The following is a 22,818-nucleotide window of genomic DNA, read 5'->3' as shown; positions in this document are numbered from 1 at the left end:
CTACATTACGTTCAAACTGTCTCTCCATATCAGATGGTCTCAATGACCATCAAACCATGTTTAGAGGCTATACACACTATTCTCTTTTCTTTCTCCTTTAGCTTCATCATCCCTTTATTCCCCCCTTTTCACTGCATTATGTAATTCTGCAGGGACTCCATTAGCTTCCTGGTTCCTTTCCATTCCCCAAAAAATACCAACTTAATCTCTGTGTCTTCATTAACAGTACAACAGTGTTGTGCGTGAGATGGACGATGAAAAAAATAATCAAATTGATAAAAATATTTGTAATAAACATTCTTGCTCTCTGGCAGTATGATTAAACCACAGTCATAATTAATAGAATCAAGATAAAATAATAAACAGAGGACAACCTTTCACTTTCAATCTCCCCACTTATGGTATCATGTTATCTGACAAGTTATACAGTTGACAGAAGTCCTATTTGGGTTACCGGGGAGATATCGGCTTATATATTGACCAAGATGGAGAACGTGCTGTATGGCGAAGGTGAACAAGGGTCTGATTGAGAATCACTACTTCTACTGTACTTTGAGTAAAACCAGAGAGTGAAGGTCGGCTGTCAAAACTCGGGAAAACTGCACTACAAGAGGACTTCAAAAGAAGGCCGTCACACACATGGAAAAAGATACGCACCCCCCCCTCTCACAAAACGCAACCTAGGCGCCCCCCCATCAGCCCCCCCAATTGCCGCCCTCCAGATCGACCAACCTCGTCTACCACCTCAGCAAACCCAGCCAGACTCTCCCTTCCTGTGGATGTGTGTGCAACCCGCTGCCCAGGCTCCAGGGCTTCACGCGGGCCTCAGCACGGGGAGGAGGACATGCGGTCGTACTCGGGACACTTGAGGAGCGCTGGGTAGTTGGAGTGGAGGGAGTGGTTCATCTGGAGCGAGGCTTCGCTGGAGATGCTGGAGGGGCTGCGGCCGCGCTGATTCCAGGTGTCCGGGTGCAGGAACTGACCCGAGTAGTCGGAGCAGTTGCTGTGGCGCGGCCCGTATAAACCCGGGTGGGGTCTGTACATCTCCTCGGCCGTGTAGCGCTTCATGAACAGGTAGACGGACATGACGCCGGCCGTCTGGAGATACATGACAGATGCACGTGAGCAGGATAACATACAGTATCCTCTTCAACAAACGATATCACAACTGCAGGGTTGTGTCTTTCTATGAATACGCCTAATGAAGAACAGCTCATTGTACAATCGCTGACCTGTATCAACAGACTTAAGAATGTGGGTGTCATTGCGTAAAAGATTTGATCTACATCGACCCCATTCCCTATGTCAGCGTTTCCCAAACTCTCTCCTGTTTTTCCCCCTAGGACTATACAGGTGATTGAAATAATCGACCAATCATCGAGCTTTGATGATTTGAATCAGCCGTGTAGTGCTAGGGGGAAAAACCAAAACGTGCACCCCTTGGGGTCCCCAGGACCGAGTTTGGGAAACACTTCCCTATGTACTCTACATTGACAGGTGTAAGCAAAATGCATAGGCCCTAGGGGTAGGTTAGGCTATGGGGTGGATTTGGGATTGGGTTTACAATGTAATGAGGAAGCAAGGAGGAAGTTACCTCAGTGAGCAGGAAGGAGATGGCAGCGAAGGCGAAGGACCAGCCGTACTGGTAGCTGAAGTAGGCCTCGTTGGTCTTGGTCCTGTTCAACATCTCATCATTAATACTGGAGATGTACAACACCAGGCCCACCACCAGAGACAGACCTAGCAGGGAGAGAGGAGGGATGGAGAGGGAGAGAGAGAGAAAGAGAGATGGGGGGGAGAGAGAGAGAGATGATGGGGGAGAGAGAGAGAGATGGGGGGGAGAGAGAGATGGGGGGTGAGAGATGGGGGGGAGAGAGATGGGGGGAGAGAGGATGGGGGGAGAGAGAGATGGGGGAGAGAGAGAGATGGGGGAGGAGAGAGAGAGATGGGGAGAGAGAGAGATGGGGGAGAGAGAGAGAGAGATGGGGGGAGAGAGAGAGAGAGAGATGGGGGAGAGAGAGAGAGAGATGGGGAGAGAGAGAGATGGGGGGAGAGAGAGAGAGAGATGGGGGAGAGAGAGAGAGAGATGGGGGAGAGAGAGAGAGAGATGGGGGAGAGAGAGAGAGAGATGGGGGAGAGAGAGAGAGAGATGGGGAGAGAGAGAGAGATGGTGGAGAGAGAGATGGTGGAGAGAGAGAGATGGTGGAGAGAGAGAGATGGGGGAGAGAGAGAGATGGGGGAGAGAGAGAGATGGGGGAGAGAGAGAGATGGGGGAGAGAGAGAGATGGGGGAGAGAGAGAGAGGGGGGAGAGCGAGATGGGGGAGAGCGAGATGGGGGAGAGCGAGATGGGGGGGAGAGAGAGATGGGGGGAGAGAGAGATGGGGGAGAGAGAGAGATGGGGGAGAGAGAGATGGGGGAGAGAGAGATGGGGAGAGAGAGATGGGGAGGGAGAGAGCAAAAGCGAGAGAGAGAGCGAGAGAGAGAGAGAAAAAGCGAGAGGGAGAACGAGAGCGTGTTTAAGAGAGAGAGACAGAGCGATAGGAAGAATACAGATTCTACTGTATTTCTGATGCATAAGCAGGGTGTTGTAATTCTATGGTGATACATTTGCATACTTGTACAGATATGCAACATTCCGTTAGAAACATAAATAAATAGTATAGCTGTCACGGTGTGATCACTGATACAGGACCCACATTTCCTGTTCCTACGGAACAAGAGCTGCATTCTATGGTAATGCCAATAATAATTGTGCATACGATTCACTAATAGATGAAACAACATAGAATGTGTCCTGGGGATTTAAAACTAAACCATTTGAGCCAGTTTCCTGGACACAGACTAAACCCAGTCCTGGACTAAAACACATTGTCCATTGGCGATTCTCCACTGAAATAGTTTATTAGTCCAGGACTAGGTTCAATCTGTGTCCAGGAAACTGGCACTTAGACTCAAGAAATAATGCAAAGGATCTCTCGTTTCAACAAAATGCATCCACAGAAGTGATATGAGGTCATTTACCTGAGAGGATGAAGAAGATTCCGGAGATGAAGGCCAGGATGGTGCGGTGGGGCCGGATGTGTCCGATGTTACTCAGGACAAAACCGATGAACAAGAAGAAGAGACTAACCAGGGGGAAGGGAGTGGCTGAACGGATCATCTCTGGAACAGGGGAAGGAGATAAAGAAAGGGTGATAAACTTGCTAAGTGTATCTGGTTGTTCATTCGTTCATTTATTCAGTCAATCGTGTCAATTCATCCCAAATCAATCTACTGTGACGAGTCTTTTTGTGTTCTATGAAGAGTTTAAATTGAGCCAATTAAATGTGTCCTCTAACCACTGAGATAAAACACAGCATGATTGACTCAGTAAAATAACCCTAAAGCAGTGAACGGCATATAGCAAACACTAGATTTGTTTCCTGGTTAAATTGGTTTTGTGACTTTTTTTTTCAACTTCCCACAGTTGATTGCTTTTCTCTCTTGGGGTTTCTGACAAACAAGGAGCAATATAGCTAGCTACCCCCTTGTTCCTGGTCTCATTCCATTTGAACACATCAAGGGTTGGTTCCACTGCCTGGGATGTCTCCACAGGCATCTCAACTTAAGGAGATGCTGCTGGCACCCCCCCGCTGTGAATGGTTTCTCCCTTGATTCTTCTTTAACCATACCAACATAACTATGCTATGAAGCAGGAGCGGCCCATAGGAGGTCAAACTGCATAGGGTAAAGAGGTAGGTCTATGCTACAGCCTGAGTGCCGTATATGCTTTCCAGCGATTAAATGGGTTAAATTACTGGATAGGGCAGGAGCTCCCATTGGATCAATCAAATCTTTAAATATTGGGAAAACATGCGATTGTCTAACATGGGATATTGCATCTACAGATACAATTGAATTAGAATAGAGCCAATCAGCACAATATTTCTGAAGTATGTGTTTAATAAAATTGATTCCGGTAGTATATTGGTCAGGTCTGTGGGTTTTGCAAATTATTTAAATTGTGAGAGCGACAGACTTGTTACTGCTTTCTGAGTTTTGTAAATATTAATTTGCCCATCTTCTTCACTTTAGGCCTTATGGGAATCTCTCTCACTCTGTATTTTAGATAGCTGGCCCAGAGCTTCTCTCTTCTGACAGTGTGTCTCCATGGTCCTAGTGCCTGTCTGAGCATTACCCATCCTGTGTGTATCTATCTGCATTTGGCCTGAGGGGCATCTCTCGCAAAAGGAAATTGCTCCCTTGCATTTTTCATATCTCCCCCCCCCGTATCCCTTGTTAGAGTGGAATGAGCCATGCCTCAGGGGCAAGTCAGGAATAGCCCAAGCATACATCTATATGGGGGGAGATGTGTGGATTCTGTGGATATGTATCAGTTAGGACCACTGTAGCTCTGCTGTACCTTATGTCCATTCAGTCCATCCCAAGCCTGTGCCGTATGGATTTATATTTTCTCTTACACAGAGCATACGGCAGGGGTTGGCGACAGGCGGCCAAAATCGGCCCTCGTTTCATTCTTTTGCCCCCCCCCCCCCCAAAGTTTTTAGTAACAGAAACTTTGTTGTTTTTTGGAAAATCATTTAAAAAAAAATAGTTTAAATGACTAAATCTGTTCCCAAGTATTTCCACAAAAAAAAGCTAACAGACATATGTGATGCTGTCTCAATGTAATGAAGGTATGAAATTATTGTTATTTTCAAATACAATCTGTTTTTGGGCTTAGTTGTGGTCAATTTGCACTTTTACAAAGGATTATAATCAACCATCCGCTCAGACAAAAATCGTCCCGCGTCTGAATCTAGTTACCTACCCCTGGCATACGCCATGCTTCAAAGCATACATCATGCATACCATGAGTACCTTCGGTCTCTCTGGGAGAATGTCATATGTATGAGACATACAGCATGTGTATCACATCATTGTCCACAGAATTAACTATTATTCATGAAGATAATTGTGAGTAATGTAGGCAAAGGAAGGACATTCCATTGAAACTCATGCCTTTTATTTGATGTGATCAGAATGGACCCTGGGGGACTGATGATGAAGCATGTGCTTCCTCTCCTCAGGCATACCCCTCATCTATTACTCAACTCATGTCAAAGTTATTTTTAGACTTTAACAACAGAAATATCTTGAGGCCTAAAGTGACAGCAGTCTGTGCGGTGGCCTCAGTTAGGCCAAGAGCTTTTCCTGACCATGTGATCTGATCTGGAACAACTCTGGTTATGGGATAGTTAATGACTTGCCCGGTCATACATTCAGGAAAAACTCTTGGCTCTACATTTATGCCCTCCCACAACAGAACGGGTGTGTTTGTGCTGGGGACCAGAGCCCGTATTCCTAAAGCATCTCAGCGTAGGAGTGCTGATCTAGGATCAGATCCGCCTGTCCATGTTATCTTATACATTGTGATCTAAAAAGGTAAAACTGATCCTAAATCAGCACTCCTACTCTAAGACACGTGATATGTCCCCATAACCGAGGAAAATGAGACTGAGATGAGCGTACGACAAGTCTTCTTCACTTACTCAGCACACTAACCGTAGACTCAGACGTCAGCTGCACGTTGGTGGGCATCACATACTGAATGGTGAAACAACGGCCCTTCTCATCTCCTACAACACAAGCAAAGGAGAAGACGGCATTCATTAACCCTTTACTAACCCTTTACTACACCTTTAACATGTGAATACAAAGCCCACACACTAGAGGGCTCATCGCTAGAAAAGGGGGTAAGTAGAGTTAATCGATGGAATTGTGCAGGAATGAAATGGCATGACTGTAGATGAATAGGGAATAGACAGGAGAGAACTGTTGCATAGAGATGGGAATAGACAGGAGAGAACTGTTGCATAGAGATGGGAATAGACATAGGAGAGAACTGTTGCATAGAGATGGGAATAGACATAGGAGAGAACTGTTGCATAGAGATGGGAATAGACATAGGAGAGAACTGTTGCATAGAGATGGGAATAGACATAGGAGAGAACTGTTGCATAGAGATGGGAATAGACATAGGAGAGAACTGTTGCATAGAGATGGGAATAGACATAGGAGAGAACTGTTGCATAGAGTTGGGAATAGACATAGGAGAGAACTGTTGCATAGAGTTGGGAATAGACATAGGAGAGAACTGTTGCATAGAGATGGGAATAGACATAGGAGAGAACTGTTGCATAGAGATGGGAATAGACATAGGAGAGAATCTCTCTCTCTAATGCACTATGTAGGGAAAAGGGGGCCCATTTGGAACGCAGCCCATATCATTGTGTCAACAATGACAAACACCATTATCAGTAACACTAGACAAGTCTAAATGATGTAGAGATTGCAGCAAATGGATTTAATTGTGTTGCACAACTATTGCTATAGCAATGATGGACTGCAGTAAAAAACGATTCTATAATAAATAGAATCAAATTAGACTGCAACTTTCAGACATACTATATGTTCATAAATACTATTCAGCTCTGCCCAGAAAAACATCATCCAAATTAGAGCACCATTTCCCAGCATTGTACCTGAAAATGAGTGTGGGCACTCAGGTGACTGGTTAGGCCAGGAGGAGGACTTGGTGAACAGGTGAACTATTGTTAGATGGTTTGGTGGAATGAAAGGACGAGTTTGTACAGTACCCCTACATGTCCAAAGCAGGCCCCCAGTTTCTGGTCTGGAGCGTGAATTCACAAGCTCTGCTGGTCTTCTACTGCATAGCAACCTAGCGCTGCCAAAAGCCCTGGTCTGCCCTAGAAAGCCTATAAAAATTCCCATCACCAGAAGGGCCCAAAACATTTTGGGGGACGTTTTGGGCTCTAAAATTAGTTAATTATGGGTCACCTTCGATCCCCACTGTGAATTCTTTTAAAGTTCGCTACAAATTAAGATATTTAGTCAAATACTGATCCATTCTGACTACTACATTTGTTGTCATACAGGACCATGTACTGACGCAGACCAATTACGGGCCGGCAGGCTACGAGGAGGTGCCACGCAAAAATATGACGCGCGGATGATGTCAGCACTATCTACTGTTTTTAATGTCTATGGTCCAACGTCGATAGCTGGCTGATTTCAGTTTGTTCTAACTCAATAACAAATCCCCTTCATTTTTCTTACTCGCTATGAGGTGGTTTACTGGACTTCTATTAGGCATACTCCTGGACTAAAAAGCATGTTCAATCAGTGACCTGTTTGCAAACTACTATAGCACCCTAGTCATAACATCATCTTCCTAGTCTCATGGGCATGAGAGAAGCGAGCTTCTATACGGTGGATTGACCAGAGTCAGTACAGGCACAAATCAAACAGAAACTGGGACCAACAGCTGCATTTAACACCACCACTCAATGGACGCTCGGCAGCAGCAATACTGGGTCTAACACAGCCCACTCACTCTCTATGGTGTAACGATGTATCGTAACAGTACGGAGTCAGATAGTGACAGACACACAGGGCCTAACTAACCCAACACAAGCCTAGATTTTCTGGGTCAAACAGAAGGCTAGTTGGGGCAGTTTAGCAACAAGGCCATTAAATCGCAGCTAAAACTTCAATGGAAGTTGGTCTTTTGGACCAGAACAAAACATCCGCTATTTAATCACCACAGAAACATGTCATGTTGACAGTGTGTTGCTTGAGGATTTATGGAGGTCAGGATGGACACTGAGGGCAAAAAAGACATGTTACATGGAAGTACCTAAGAGTGTGCTTTGTACCATCATGCCACTCTGTGACGCTTCCTGGAAAAAGTATAATACTGGTGAAGGGAGAAATTAGCCCGTCCTCCCCATTCATACCTCCACCAGCCTTCACTGGTATAACGGCAATATAGAAACAAATCCTGTTTATTGTCCTCACAAATATTACTTAGCAAGTGCATGCATTTTAAATACAGTAAATGTTAGGTCACTAGTTTTATTCTAATGCACTGGCTACAGTTGATTGTGTCAGCCTCAGTATCCAGAGGCTACCTGGGGAGAGATACAGTACATCAGAGAGGAAGTGAATACCTGGTTTACTGCTCGGAAACACTTTGAAAGATGGCGTCGCTAAGAGAGAAAAGGGGTGAAAGTTAGTACTTCCTGCTTACACTTCCTGCTTCAAGCTCCCAGCATGCCTCAGTGCGGTGAGGGGGTGGGGTCAGAAGTGGAGGAGCATCCCTGTAATAGGGCACAAGGTAACCATGCAGGGTGGAGAAAAGCCAGTGTTAGTTCCCCTTTAAACAAGGCTTTTCACGGTCAGAGTAGAAGGAGAAAGTGAACAGGGGTGTTGGGTTAGCTTGGCTAGTAGGGTCGCTACTGTGTCTTCAGAAAGCGGGCCAGTTTATGGACCTGCATAATAAGACAGGTGTTGTATGCTGGAAGGACGAGCGGCATGGCCAGCGCTGACAAACAGTTCAGCAATAGGACACATGGGGTAGTGACAAAGGAAAAAGGGGATGTAGAAGAGCATGATTTTTCTCTGTCAGCGTCCTAGAGCAAGAGAGCAGCCAGGGTGAGTTGACAGGACAAGTAATGGTAATAACTCAACATGGGTAGACAGGGTAACTCAAGGACAGATTATTGGGATGCAGCCGGGAGGGAGTGGAGAGAGAAGAGGATGAACATTTGACTCTCAAGAGTGGGTCCTGTGATGGTCTAGTGAATCAGGACTGGAGTGCCAGCCTGTTTCTCCTCCTCGCCAACTTCCTGTCATCACTTACCAAAAACAGAAACAGACTGGCACCGAGGCCAGCTAGACGGTACCAGTCATTAAACATAGAAACTGAAGTAAACACTGGTCAGTGTCCCTGAATGGTTAAGGGTTATGATGATCAAATCAAATTGTATTTGTCGCATACACATGGATAGCAGATGTTAATGCGAGTGTAGTGAAATGCTTGTGCTTCTAGTTCCGGCAGGGCAGTAATATCTAACAAGCAATCTAACAATTCCCCAACAACTACCTAATACACAGAAAGCTAAAGGGGTGAATGAGAATGTGTACATGTAAGTATAGGGATGAGCGATGGCCGAGCGGCATAGGCAAAGTGCAATAGATGGTATAAAATACAGTATATACATGTGATATGAGTAATGTAAACATGATTAAAGTGACATTATTTAGAGTGGCATAGTATAAAGTGACTAGTGATCCATTTATTAAAGTGGCCATTGATTGGGTTTCAATGTAGGCAGCAGCCTCTCTGAGTTAGTGATTGCTGTTTAACAGTCTGATGGCCTTGAGATAGAAGCTGTTTTTCAGTCTCTCGGGTCCCTGCTTTGATGCACCTGTGCTGACCTCGCCTTCTGGATGATAGCGGGGTGAACCGGCAGTGGCTCAGGTGGTTAATGTCCTTGATGATCTTTTTGGCCTTCCTGTGACATCGGGTGCTGTAGGTGTCCTGGAGGGCAGGTAGTTTGCCCCCGGTGATGCGTTGCGCAGACTGCACCACCCTCTGGAGAGCCTTGCGGTTGAGGGCAGTGCAGTTGTCGTACCAGGCTATGACACAGCCCGTCAGGATGCTCTCGATTGTGCATCTGTAGAAGTTTGTCAGGGTTTTGGGTGACATGGCCATGCAGTCGTGGGTGAATAGGGAGTACAGGAGGGGGCTGAGCACGCACTCTTGTTGTCCCCCAGTGTTGAGGGTCAGCGAAGTGGAGATGTTGTTTCCTACCTTCACCACCTGGGGGCGGCCCGTCAGAAAGTCCAGGACCCAATTGCACAGGGCAGGGTTGAGACCCAGGGCCTCCAGCTTGATGATGAGCTTGGAGGGTACTATGGTGTTGAATGCTGAGCTGTAGTCAATGAACAGCATTCTTACATAGGTATTCCTTTTGTCCAGATGGGATAGGGCAGTGTGCAGTGTGATGGCAATTGTGTCGTCTGGGGCGCAGTCCTTGTTAGCAGGCCGCGACAGTGGCACTTTATTATCCTAAAAAGCGGGCAAAGAAGGTGTTTAGTTTGTCTGGAAGCATGACGTCGGTGTCCGTGACGTGGCTGGTCTTCTTTTTTGTAGTCCATGATTGTCTGTAGACCCTGCCACATACATCTCGTGTCTGAGCCGTTGATATATTTAGTCATATTCCCAGACCTCTTTCGATGGTTAAATGTGGTGGATCGGACTTTCAGTTTTGGTGGATCGGACTTTCAGTTTTGCGCACGGTTTCTGGTTAGGGTAGGTTTTAATAGTCACAGTGGGCACAACATCTCCAATGCACTTCTTTATAAATGCACTCACTGAGTCAGCGTATAGGTTGATGTTGTTCTCTTAGGCTGACCAGAACACATTCCAGTCTGCGTGATCAAAACAATCTTGAAGCGTGGCTACAAATTGGTCGGATCAGCGTTGAATGGTTCTCGTCACTGGTACATCCTGTTTGAGTTTCTGCCTATCAGATGGTAGGAGCAAGATGGTGTCGTGGTAGGATTTGCCAAAGGGAGGGCTTTGTATGCATCGCAGAAGTTAGAATAGCAGTGGTCGAGGGTATTTCGCAATCAATATGCTGGTAGAATTTAGGTAGCCTTGTTCTCTAATTTACTTTGTTAAAATCCCCAGCTACAATAAATGCAGCCTCAGGATATATGGTTTCCAGTTTGCATATAGTCCAGTGAAGTTCCTTAATGGCCATCTTGGTGTCTGCTTGAGGGGGAATGTACACAGCTGTGACTATAACTGACGAGAAATCTCTTGGTAGGTATGCCTAAGGGGCGGGTAAGGGGCAACGTCTAGGGCGGCAGGTAGCTTAGCAGTTAGAGCGTTGGGCCAGTAACTTAAAGGTCGATGGTTCTAATACCTGAGCCGACAAGGTAGAAATCTGACAATGTGTCCTTGAGCAATTTGCTCCAGGGGCGCCGTACTACTAAACTCTTAGAAAAAATGTGTTATCTAGAACCTTAAAGGGTTATTTGGCTGTCCCCATAGAATAACCTTTTTTTGGTTCCAGGTAGAATCCTTTTTGGTTCCATGTAGAACCCTCTGTAGAAAGGGTACATACAACCCAAAGGGTTCCAAATGGGTTTTTCGGCTGTCCCAATAGGAGAACCATTTTTGGTTGCAGGTAGAACCCTTTTGGGTTGTGTGTTCCAAAAGGGTTCTACCTGGAACCAAAAAGGGTTCTCCACGGGGACAGCCGAAGAAACCTTTTTCTAAGAGTGTATGGCTGACCCCGTAAAACCACACATTTCACTGTACCTATCTGGGGTTTGTGAGAAAGCATATATATATATATATTTTATTGACCTTGATCTTACATTTGTGCCTGAGGGGCAACATCTACTCACCAAATATGAATCAGACTCTCCACATCTCTGACTGCAGGGACATATGTATCTCTAAGCTGAACTGATCCTAGATCTGTACTTAAGGGGTAACCTCTACCCCTAACCAGAAACTTACCAGCTGTGAAGCAGACCCTCCAGAGGCCCGAGTGCAGGGACATGCGTAACTCGGTACTCTGGTTGAGGGGCAGGATGACACCCTCCTCCAGATAGAGCCAGTAGTCAGTACTGACAGCGACGCCCAGCAGGCCCAGGGCGCACACAGCGAACACGCTGCTCAGCACCGTCAACACCTTCCTGCCACACAGGGTCATACCACATCCACAACCTGCAGGAGGCGCCGCCGGCAGAAAGAGAAGCTGCAAGGAGACAGAGAGGATGGAGTTAGTGGAGAGTTAATAGAAGGTGGTCGGTGTCACAGTAGTCAATGATAAGGCCATGTCTATGTCCTAATGGTCAATTGTAAGGCAATGGCTAAGACCCAATGGTCAAGCCTGTGTCCCAGTTGTCAATTGCCAGACAAACTTGTAGGTAGTTTAAGCCAGGAGCATTACCTGGGAGGCAGCGCTGCCTGCCAGGCATGTCTCAGTGTGTCAAAAATGTCCCAGTAATCCTCCCTGCTCTCCTTTCCATCCTGACAACTAATCGGTGTATCATAGTTCAGTGTACTTTTATATTAGTGTATTACTTTGTCAGTTGTTTTGCTGTATTTTAGAAAATAGCCTAGTGCCCTGATCTCTCAAAATAAAAATAATTATTCAAATAACCATACAGTGTATTGTGGTTCATGAACATTGGGCTGATTTTGAAAAAGGTGAACTTTGAACTGCAGTTGTCGGTTTGGCTGTCCTCGCCTTGCCTCAGGGCCAAACCACATGCCACTAATAGTGCTGGGGAGGCCTGTGAATGACTCCAACACCTTACATTACTCCTCATATTCCTTAATTCAGCCCATCTGACTAACACAACATGATCCGGTCAAGACCGATCTGACTAACACAACATGATCCGGTCAAGACCGATCGGACTAACACAACATGATCCGGTCAAGACCGATCTGACTAACACAACATGATCCGGTCAAGACCGATCTGACTAACACAACATGATCCGGTCAAGACCGATCAGATTAACACAACATGATCCGGTCAAGACCGATCTGACTAACACAACATGATCCGGTCAAGACCGATCTGACTAACACAACATGATCCGGTCAAGACCGATCTGACTAACACAACATGATCCGGTCAAGACCGATCTGACTAACACAACATGATCCGGTCAAGACCGATCTGACTAACACAACATGATCCGGTCAAAACCGATCGGACTAACACAACATGATCCGGTCAAAACCGATCGGACTAACACAACATGATCCGGTCAAGACCGATCTGACTAACAACATGATCCGGTCAAGACCGATCGGATTAACACAACATGATCCGGTCAAGCAAAAGTCCAGCAGTATTACACTATGGTGGTGTGACATATGCAACAGCTTATTGATGTTGATGCTCCATCAGTCATAAGCAGCACTGATCACTTGGTTGCAGTAGCTGTTGCCCACGCTAGCCGGAAGCCTGGTTTCTTGGCATGGATGGGGATATGTGTTGAAAAGGCAGTCATTTTACATAACGAGTTGTCTGTTTACTGTCACTGGCAGTTTTCAAGTGGGAGTGTGTGAGAGAAATACCAATCTAATCAGGCTTTATTTTCTCTCTCTTTGCATCGACTTGGGTGGCTTCGTGTGGCCTCACGACCCCTTGTATCACAGATATTGATAATATGGCCTTACGACCCCTTGTATCACAGATATTGATAATATGGCCTTACGACCCCTTGTATCACAGATATTGATAATATGGCCTCACGACCCCTTGTATCACAGATATTGATAATATGGCCTTACGACCCCTTGTATCACAGATATTGATAATATGGCCTTACGACCCCTTGTATCACAGATATTGATAATATGGCCTTACGACCCCTTGTATCACAGATATTGATAATATGGCCTTACGACCCCTTGTATCACAGTATTGATAATATGGCCTTACGACCCCTTGTATCACAGATATTGATAATATGGCCTCACGACCCCTTGTATCACAGTATTGATAATATGGCCTTACGACCCCTTGTATCACAGATATTGATAATATGGCCTTACGACCCCTTGTATCACAGATATTGATAACATTTGCGCCTACGACCCCTTGTATCACGATATCAATAACACATGGGTAGAAATGTATAAGATGAGACTAATGTATCTAATTAAAAGGGCTTTTGCATGTTCAGCGTTTCAAAGGACTGAGTCAGAGCCATTGGTGCGACAGCGGTAATGACTTGGTAATGTAAATATCTCATCTGACCTCTGACCTCATCTGATGACTCTGACATGTCATCTCTCCCACTACAGTTGACTCACTATGGTACAGCTATGCGTGTAATGACACTGGCGTATTCTATCATTACCAATGAACCACTTTTTAATTTGGACAATTAGACAATCAATTACATTTAGTTAGAAGTGGATGAAGGCAAAAGGTCCATATGCCTTCTCTTCAATCCAAAAGTAAATCTGAGCCATGTACCTCACTCAGAGGTGGAAAATTACCATTGGTCAGCTATCAGGAAGGAAAGGAGACGAGGAGGTGATAAAGTGATTGGGACACAGCCATAGACTCACCAGTCAATCAAATGGGACTTTTTTAGCACAAAGGTCCAGCATGTGTAAGCAATGAGGGGAAAGCAAATGAGGGCCATTATCAGGTAGCCAATCAGTCCCCATTCAGTAAAGCTTCGACCCACACGTCCACTTAGACATTAATACCAGCCTTTCAACACCGGTGGCTTCGCTAGCATGTGAAGCGCTAGCTTGCGCGTGACGCACAAGGCCATTCATTGACAGGCTACTGTGTTTTATCATAGGGCGGTTAACATTCGATGCTAGCATCCCATTGCGCTCATTACACCCACAAGGCATCATTACCAAACCTCTAAAAATAGAGATCTATCAAGGCAGTTTGTGCTTCAATGTATAGACACAATTACAGTTTTCTAAATAACAGAATTTGAAATGATAGATGACAAAAAGCTATGCCTAAATGATGAGATACTGAATGACAGAACACTGAATGACAATACAAAATGACAGGACACTAAATCACAATACTGACAGAGCACCAAATGACAGAATACTAAATTATACAAAACATAATGACCGAACAGACTTACAGACATCATTAGTCCTTGTGCGATCAGTCAGAAATAGTCTGTCCATATTAAAGTGGCTGGGGAATAGGGTAAAAGTGTGTGATTCTCCATTTCAACTGTATTTGGACGGTGGCGTTTGCAGGTTTTTCGGGCTGGCTGTCGCAGATGGGGAGACTGGTTGCCAGAGGGGCTCGACAATTGTCTGTATTGGGAGAAAATGGCCCAAGGCATGTGGAATGAACCAGAGACAAGTGGAGGCAGGGAGAACTTTGCCATGCCTGACTTTGCTACATAGTCACTGTCTGATGCTGGAAGATAAGGAGGACTTTTATGATTTGAACCAATATGGACCTGCAATAGAGTAGAAATGTTCTCTTCGTCTTTCAGTTGGGCATTAATGCCTGTTAACTTGTTCTATGAAGTTTCCAAACAGCTACTTCCACAGGTAGTTATTAGCAAAGATATTCTATGTTGTTATATTCATGAACTCTTATACCAGGAGAAAGCAACCAGTGCAGAGTGGTGTTGTTGACCTTTGGGTCATATACAAGTAAAAGACTAGGAGAAATATCCAGACAGACTTATCTTTTCTGCAGTGAAAATACCAGGCGGTTAGGCTATCAAACTGCATTCCCACTTCTATCTAGTTGACGTCTAAGTGTCATGGTGAAATTGTTGCCGTCAGGGCAGAACAAATTCCTCTACCTCAACACGAAAATGAGAAGAAAAAAAACGAGAATATGAAATATTAATCTTCTCTTTGACAACTTATTTCCAATTCCCTCAGATGTCATTATCCTAGTGGTAGCAACCTTTTGAGGAGCCATTTGCTCTGCTCTCTGCCTAAGGCAGTCTGTTTCTCCTACCCAAAGGATAGCAAGATTAAATGCTTAACATCAGTAGTTAGTGTTTTTTTATTATTTTGGAATCACCCGTTTTTTTAATAAGTTTCCTAGATTTGTATGGATCCACTTATGAGGGCTATTCTTATGCATGACGCAACATAATTAGAGCAGTAAAAAGACATGTTTTGTCATACCCATGGTATACGGTCTGATATACCACAGCTTTCAGCCAATCAGCATTCAGGGCTCGAACCATCTGCACACACATGCACACACATACTGTACGCACACACACACACACACACATTTCGGATTAGATCAAAGGATACCCACAGCCAATAACCATTGAAATTCTCCATCATGTCCATTCACACACACAAAGAGATCAACAGGCCCCATTCAATCTACTATGAATACTAATTCAGTCCACACATTGTTCCAGCCCGTATGGGATTATGAACGGTGATTGATCCGAGAAAAACGGTCTATTGACCAATGTGTCTCATTAGACGTTCAAAGCTTCCAGGGCCCAAAGCAGGGAGATCCAAAAAGCCCCATAGTCCCTCTTTGCATTTTCACAAACTACCTTTGAAGAAGATGGACACATCCATTCTGTGACTGGAATTCAATACGTGGATGAACAGCCCACAGCGACAATCTAGTGAACCGTACTTCCTGTTTCGTGTCCAGCATTTTCTATTACTATAGAAACCTAACAGTCTTATTTGATAACACCTGAAGCCATTTTGACCATGCACCTACTCTGGGTTCTGTTTATAATGGCAAGCAATAGAAATCTGAAAGGATTGTTTCTTATTAGACATGTCCCAGTTCCGTTTCATTTTTCTCCGGTTGGTGCTTTATGAACATAACCCAGGTTTGTTCTGTGGTGTGCTTCCTACCATTCACCACTCGAAGGCGGAGTTCATTTTAACAGCGACTTAAAGCCAATTTATGCTTGATCCGAAAATGTGGTCGGAGGCTTCGTATGGAGGGTGTGACGCAATTGCGTAGCCTCCAGAGGAATGCAGAGGCCAAATCAAAAGCTCCGTACTGCATCGCCGTGCACCTCTCAAACTTTGTAACAATGCGGACGGCTCCGTATTGCTCCACGTTGACATGATTGGTTGACGGCGAAACGCAAAAAGGACGTTTGCTCTGACTTCTGCGGAGGCCGCACCGCAGTAAATGCTGTACGGCAACAGCAGATGTCAGATTGACCATGTAGCGCCATTTAGGCAGATGCGCACATGTATCTAACTGTCTCCAGTGGAATGGAACCCACTGCATCATCACCAAGGAAACTAGGTCAGTCAGTACTCTCTCTGTCCATTCAATTAGCATGCACCCAGCCTCATCAGCCTCCATTCAACCCAAAAACCATCTACCGTTTTTTAACACAACCGTCGGAAAGTCAATGATGGGGGGGAAAAAACCCCAACCTGCAATGAAACAGAACTCTGTTCCCAGAACTCTCACAGCCTCATGGAAAAAGGGTTCATGGTGGTCACCGGTCCGGATCACATATGGAATGTATATGTTTAGTCTTTTGATATGTTTAGGCTAAGGCGTTATCCATTGGTTGCTCGGAGGAACCGTCCTTGTTATGATCTAGTGTCATTTGGGATTTGTAGAGAATTCTCTCAGTTTAGACGTCATCGACTCTGTGTTTGTAGATGTTGCTAATAGGCTATACCTGCTCATTTTAATACCAAGCATTCTGAACATAGTAGCTCATGCAAATCCAACAGTATAAACAGCCAGTTGGGCTTCATTTACCCAACCGACTTGGTCCCGACCACCGAACGGGATTGTCACGCGAGGACCTGGTTATAATCCAACACAATAACGGCTGGAGTTACTCAAACATTTGACAGTAGTAGAACAGAAATGCATGTTAACTAAAATGTGTTTTTTTTAAAACATTATTTCTCTGTCACTGTCAAGGATTCGTCTGTACACTCCTTTTGTGAAAGCCACTGACCCAGTTTCCATGACGGCCAGATGTCGCTAAGCACCGTCTCCAGAGTAACGACGTGGCCTGTGTGTTCCACTGATGCGAGCGGGCGGTCAGTGGGGTGGACAGCATCAGAGGACTATAGGGCCCCGGGGACAGTGGCTCGACATGGGGGACACGACATGGGGCCATGGTGGAATCTAGCAGCGAGCTAGCCACAATCATCACCCTCCATAGCCCCTGTATATAGCACTAGCACACAGTAGCATAGGCACTACAGGGCTGTGCAAACTCAGCCATACTCATACGTCAAAACACAGTCTTCCTGACCTACAAAGACTCCGATACTCTTCCCCAGATCATAAAGGTCATGTTATTTCACCTCTGCGCTCCCAAAACAACATTCCAATGGCCCTCCATCTAACTATTTCCACCAACAACAAAAAAGAGGGCTTAATTTTTTAACACAAACTCAACCCAACAGTTAAACCTCTGGAGACTCTGCAGAGGGCATCTTACCAGCCTAGAGTCTTTAGGGTTCAGAGGCAACAACGGACTGACTCTGACTGAGTGCCTGGGGACAGTTCATGTCAGAACATGTTAGTAGGCTTGAGCAGTGCTTGCCTCACTCCAAGCCTTTTATGCTTCTCCAAAGGCATCTCCCTGACTGATCTCAGCCAGTGTTTCTTGGCTGTGCTCGCCTCTTCGGTCACAATTTATTCGTATAGTCCCGATTTTCCATCTGTAAATGCTCTACAGATGGTCATACTGTCTGTTGATAAGCAACTGCTGGCTAAGGTTACAGTAAGGCTTAGGTTTAAGTTTAGAATAAGGGTTAGGTTTAAGTTTAGAATAAGGGTTAGGTTTAAGGTTTGTGTAAGGGTTACATTTAGGGTAAAGATAAGGGTTAAGGTTAGGGTTAGAGATAGTTGAAATTACCGCCTCTTCAAACACGGCCAGATCGTCAGCAGCCTGTCAATCAACTGGTCCAAAAATAAAATAAAAGAGGAAGTCTGGTGATCATTTTCTCGAATAAAATCTTTCAGATGACACTCCACCGTTGATTATGTCAGAAATCTATATTGGATCTGATCAAATGTATTTTCACTTAAATGAAGACACATAGATGAGTCTCTTTATACCTCAGCTGTATGCTACGAGGAACTCTCCCACAGTTCATCATAACATAGAGGCATACGTCATGGCGGTGGATGCGTTTGAGGGGCAAATGGCACAACACAGCCAGTTACCCGGAGAAATGGCACATTCTCTGGCCTTGTCATGAGACCAAGTACTACTCTCTCTTTAAGTACTTAACTTGGCCATGTCTCTTTTGTGTGCGGCACAATACTAAGGTTCCCACATTAAGGAAGACTGAATAGGCTAATGGGCCAGTCGGAAGAAACAGCGCTTACATGTAAGAGTCACGAGTCACTGTGTTATGACAGGGAGGGAGGGAGGGAAGAACGGACATACGGAGGGACGGACATATGGACGGACACAGACAGACGGACATACGAACGGACACAGACAGACAGACAGGCAGACAGACAGGCAGACAGACAGACAGACAGGCAGACAGGCAGAGGCAGGCTGGCTGAGACAGTGTAATAGTGTAAAGCGGACAGACAGGAGGACAGACTGCACAAGAAGAGGCAGGCTTTGTGATATGGGACCTCCACCAGAAATAGAGAGAGTGAGAGAGTGGTATTAGCTCCCTGTCAAGCTGATGCAGTGCCAGTGTACATCGGCTGTGAACTAGCCTATGGTAGCAGCCAGGACATTGGTCCGTGTTCATGACTGCCAGTCTCCAAGGCTACAGACTACAGGCATGTATAGGCTTGGCAGATAACTAATTTCTCTCTTACTCCATTATGACTTTTCAACAGCGATTTTAAAAAGTCGGTTTAATTGTATTCAGTTGTATTCAAAACGATAGTTAGTCTTTGATTATGACAACTATCATGGAATGACCTGGGGATGCAAAGGGAAAGTCCGGCATACAAGGAACGCCTTTGTCACAAAATAATAATCAACTGCAATTAAAGCACAAGACAAAATCCCCCAATTTCTCATTCTGATCCTCGTTTTTGTTGATTATCTACATGAACGACACGCAGCCCACTCTAACCTATCAGACTTTCGGCGGACAATACTGATTGGGACAATCCCATGATCCTGTGCCCATGCCACTAAAGCACACATACCATTACCATGTGCTGTCCAACTCACCCCTATATGCTCCGGAAATGGTTGGGTTAATGTGAGCCTTGCCTAACCTCCCTAACCTAGTTAACTCTACACGACAGAGGCCACTAGTCATGTGTTTACAAAGTACTCCGAGGGCCGAGGCTGCCTGCAACTCATTTGTTTAGGTGACTCTATACTCTATTCCACGGTGACTCTTTAGAAGAGGATATATTTGATATCGCCCTTGCTGACACATTCTTAGATTGGGCCTAATCATATCATATTTACAATGTGAGTAACATGCGGATGGGTTTCATGTTCACCCCTTATGACAGAGAGACTAATTAGTCACTGTGTATACGCATGCATTAGGAGAACATTTGCACATTTCATTTAGCATGAGCACTCAATTCAGTTGCATGTGCCTATAGGGACTAACATATTATTCGTAATGTAAATTCTATTCTAAAGTGCTATCCATCCAGCACACTCATTTAAGTGAAGCGCCTCCACAGTAAAGATAAGACATTTCTTAGTCTTTACCAGTCCCCCCAAAAATGTAAATACAGGATTTTATTATTAAATATGTATTAGCTTTGAGGTGCTGCACTTCAGAAGATTGCCAGACAAGGGGAGTAGAGAACTCAACAGCTACTTTAGCAGGTTGGCAGGAGGAAGGCAGGAAGGGTTTGATGGCTGCATGCATCACATATACTGTAGGCCTATAGAAATGCTTTGGTTAAAAGTTTCCGCCAACCATTACTTCTAGGCTTTTATATAGTCTGTTGAGTTGTGGGAAATTGGCCATTCAGTCCCTCTCATAACCCAGCTATTACCAATATTGGTCCGGCACACAATGACTGGCTTTCAGCTAAGTTTGTCTACAACTTTTTCTAGTGCAGAGTACTTGGGATATTGCATTGCATTTTACATTTGATCATGATACAAAATAGACTTTACACATTTATAATGGACGACTTAATAATTGAATCTAAAGGCGCAAAGACTGAATCGTAAACGGACACACAAAGGAGTATCTAAACCATTACAATGTCCAAGGGCTACGTTTATCATAAGATGAAGTGGTCTCTGTACTGTATTGGCCCTTGAATACCCCGAATCGCTGTCCTTGGTCCTGAACTGGAAAAGCGTGCATGTATCCTATTACAATTGAGAAAGTTTTCGATCGTTTCCGGTTTGGGAGTTTGATCATAGTGATTGTGAAATATGCTATCAAACGTATTACAGCATCACAGATAACTCAAACCAAACAAAATCGATACTGACTCCACTTTCCACCGATGTCTGCCTGGTCTCGCTCTTCAGTAATGCACTAAACCTAAATTAAATGACGAAGTGGGGATGCGTTCAATATCGCTTCGCTTTTAAAAGCAAGGGCTTGCAATTATATCTGTAGTAGCCCCCCAACAACGTCAATTCCAGACATATCTTTAAAAAACTAAACCAACGCTTACACATATTAGTTAATGCTGAAAATATCGTGCCCACACAGTCGTAAAAACGACCTGTTCGTATTCACATCGACATGGTAAAAAGTTGTTTATGGAAGTGTGAAAATGAAGGTTTCCCCGCCACATAATACAGGTATCTCCCTCCGATTAAACGCAATAGCTGACTAAACGGATTTGAATATTTATACAGTGTTTATTGTATCATTATTCGACATTTACAGTTAAATGTTTTTTTCTTCTTCTAGAGCCTACATCCCAGGAATAAGCGTAAGCTTCTACAAATAAGTTACTTTTACAAAGCAGTGAGCGAAGAAAACAATATAGTATATCACGTGGAGACGTTGTTATAAAGAGCACTGTTTGAACACATTTACGGATAGCCTACTGAGACACTTCAAAGCGAAGGAAATCATTAAAATAAACATTGTTTACCTTCACAAAGAAGTCTCGTCGAGGAAAGCGCTCGTTTTCTTCCAATACCGTTCCTCCCGTGTTGCTCTACACTTGTCTACTGTTGACTCCCGGAGATGCAGTGTGCATTGGGTGTGTGGCGCGCTTAGTGCCCCGCAACAGGACAATACTCGTGCGCACTCCACTTCAGCCTGGCGCCAGCAGCTGGGCAGCGGCAGCCTTTTGGGGATATGGATAGCCTATGAAGCTTCACCGATTAAACAAAAACAAAGTTAGCTTCTGCGAAATGCAGCCTAGAAATAAAGTCTCTCCTTTGGATAAAACAACGGTCCCGAGATTGGCATCCACAGGCTTCTCTTCCTTAACGTCAGGTCCTTCTGGATTCGAGTGAGTTGAATACGACACAGCTGGTCAATCAAGCACCAAACCCACCACGAAGCTTCCATCATGTGACATTCAAGACACAAATGCCTGTGGGTGACTTCAGCATCATAACCCATTGAATTTAAATATATATATATGGATAATATGATCATTTTAGTTTTTGGATGGGTAGCCAACGACCCCCAAAGTTTTAATTATTTATCATTATTGAACATTTTGGCTGATTATGATAGGGTATTTATGTGTGCATAAAATGTACAAAGCATTACAACTACATTTAGCATTGACCCCCCCCAAAGAAGAGACATATGGTCATTTATCCAATTATTTACGAGCATATGGCCTATCAGTGTAGTATGCATAATTAAAAGCTGTCTGGAAAACGTTGATTGTCCGCATCTACATCCCTGATTACATCTCAGCTATTATATCGCCCCTTGCATTTCCCTCTCCACCCAAGGGAGGACTACTTTTCCTGGCACAATTTGTTAGGCCTATGTATGTTTGTTCTGGCATCAGTGAAGCTGCGACCTGTTATTTCCCCGGTCTATCCATGTTCTTTCGAGCTTTCGCCATCAAAGCGTAGCTTTGGCAACATTTCAGGACCATGGACAGCGACAGAATTTGCCCCACAGGCTGCTAAAATGTCGCTGATAAAAAATGTGTCCTAATGGATTATAAAGACCTCTATTAACGTTTTTGAAGTAACAAATTGCCGTGTTAGCAACAACCATATAAATAGAATTGCATGGAATTCTAATTCTATAACTCAGCACCAGCAATCTTTCAAACCCACTGCTCCCATTAACCCCCCATTATGGACATTACAGAACCACTATGATTCATCCCCATCGTAGCTGAACATTAAATATGAAGCACCCAGCTTCACCCTATTCCCTATATAGTGCACTAGGGCCCTGGTCAAAAGTAGTGGACTATATGCGGTTTGGGATGCACCCTGCGAGTGTGAAGGGGAGAGAAGGTCAAGGTTGTTGTGTTCATAATTGGATAAATAGAGAATTAGAAATGTTTTGGGGCTGGTTCTCAAACCAGTGGCTCACTAAATGA

General features: G+C 44.6%; 1 protein-coding gene across 1 annotated transcript; it reads right to left on the bottom strand.

Annotated features, from left to right (window-relative positions):
* Nucleotides 1-722: 722 nt before the first annotated feature.
* LOC115178177 (voltage-dependent calcium channel gamma-5 subunit-like) lies at nucleotides 723-21,739 on the bottom strand. The gene is made up of 6 exons (XM_029739237.1): nucleotides 21,388-21,739; nucleotides 11,382-11,622; nucleotides 5,533-5,619; nucleotides 3,023-3,163; nucleotides 1,595-1,740; nucleotides 723-1,098 (listed from the first exon to the last, which is right to left on the bottom strand). The coding sequence occupies exons 2-6, from the start codon at nucleotides 11,575-11,577 to the stop codon at nucleotides 826-828; spliced, it is 843 nt and encodes a 280-aa protein (XP_029595097.1). The 5' UTR covers nucleotides 11,578-11,622; nucleotides 21,388-21,739; the 3' UTR covers nucleotides 723-825.
* Nucleotides 21,740-22,818: the final 1,079 nt, after the last annotated feature.

This window comes from Salmo trutta, chromosome 38 (assembly GCF_901001165.1).
Source record: "Salmo trutta chromosome 38, fSalTru1.1, whole genome shotgun sequence".
Lineage (NCBI taxonomy): Eukaryota > Metazoa > Chordata > Actinopteri > Salmoniformes > Salmonidae > Salmo > Salmo trutta.
Note: the sequence above shows the minus strand (reverse complement) of the source record. Positions and strands in the feature narration are given on the sequence as shown.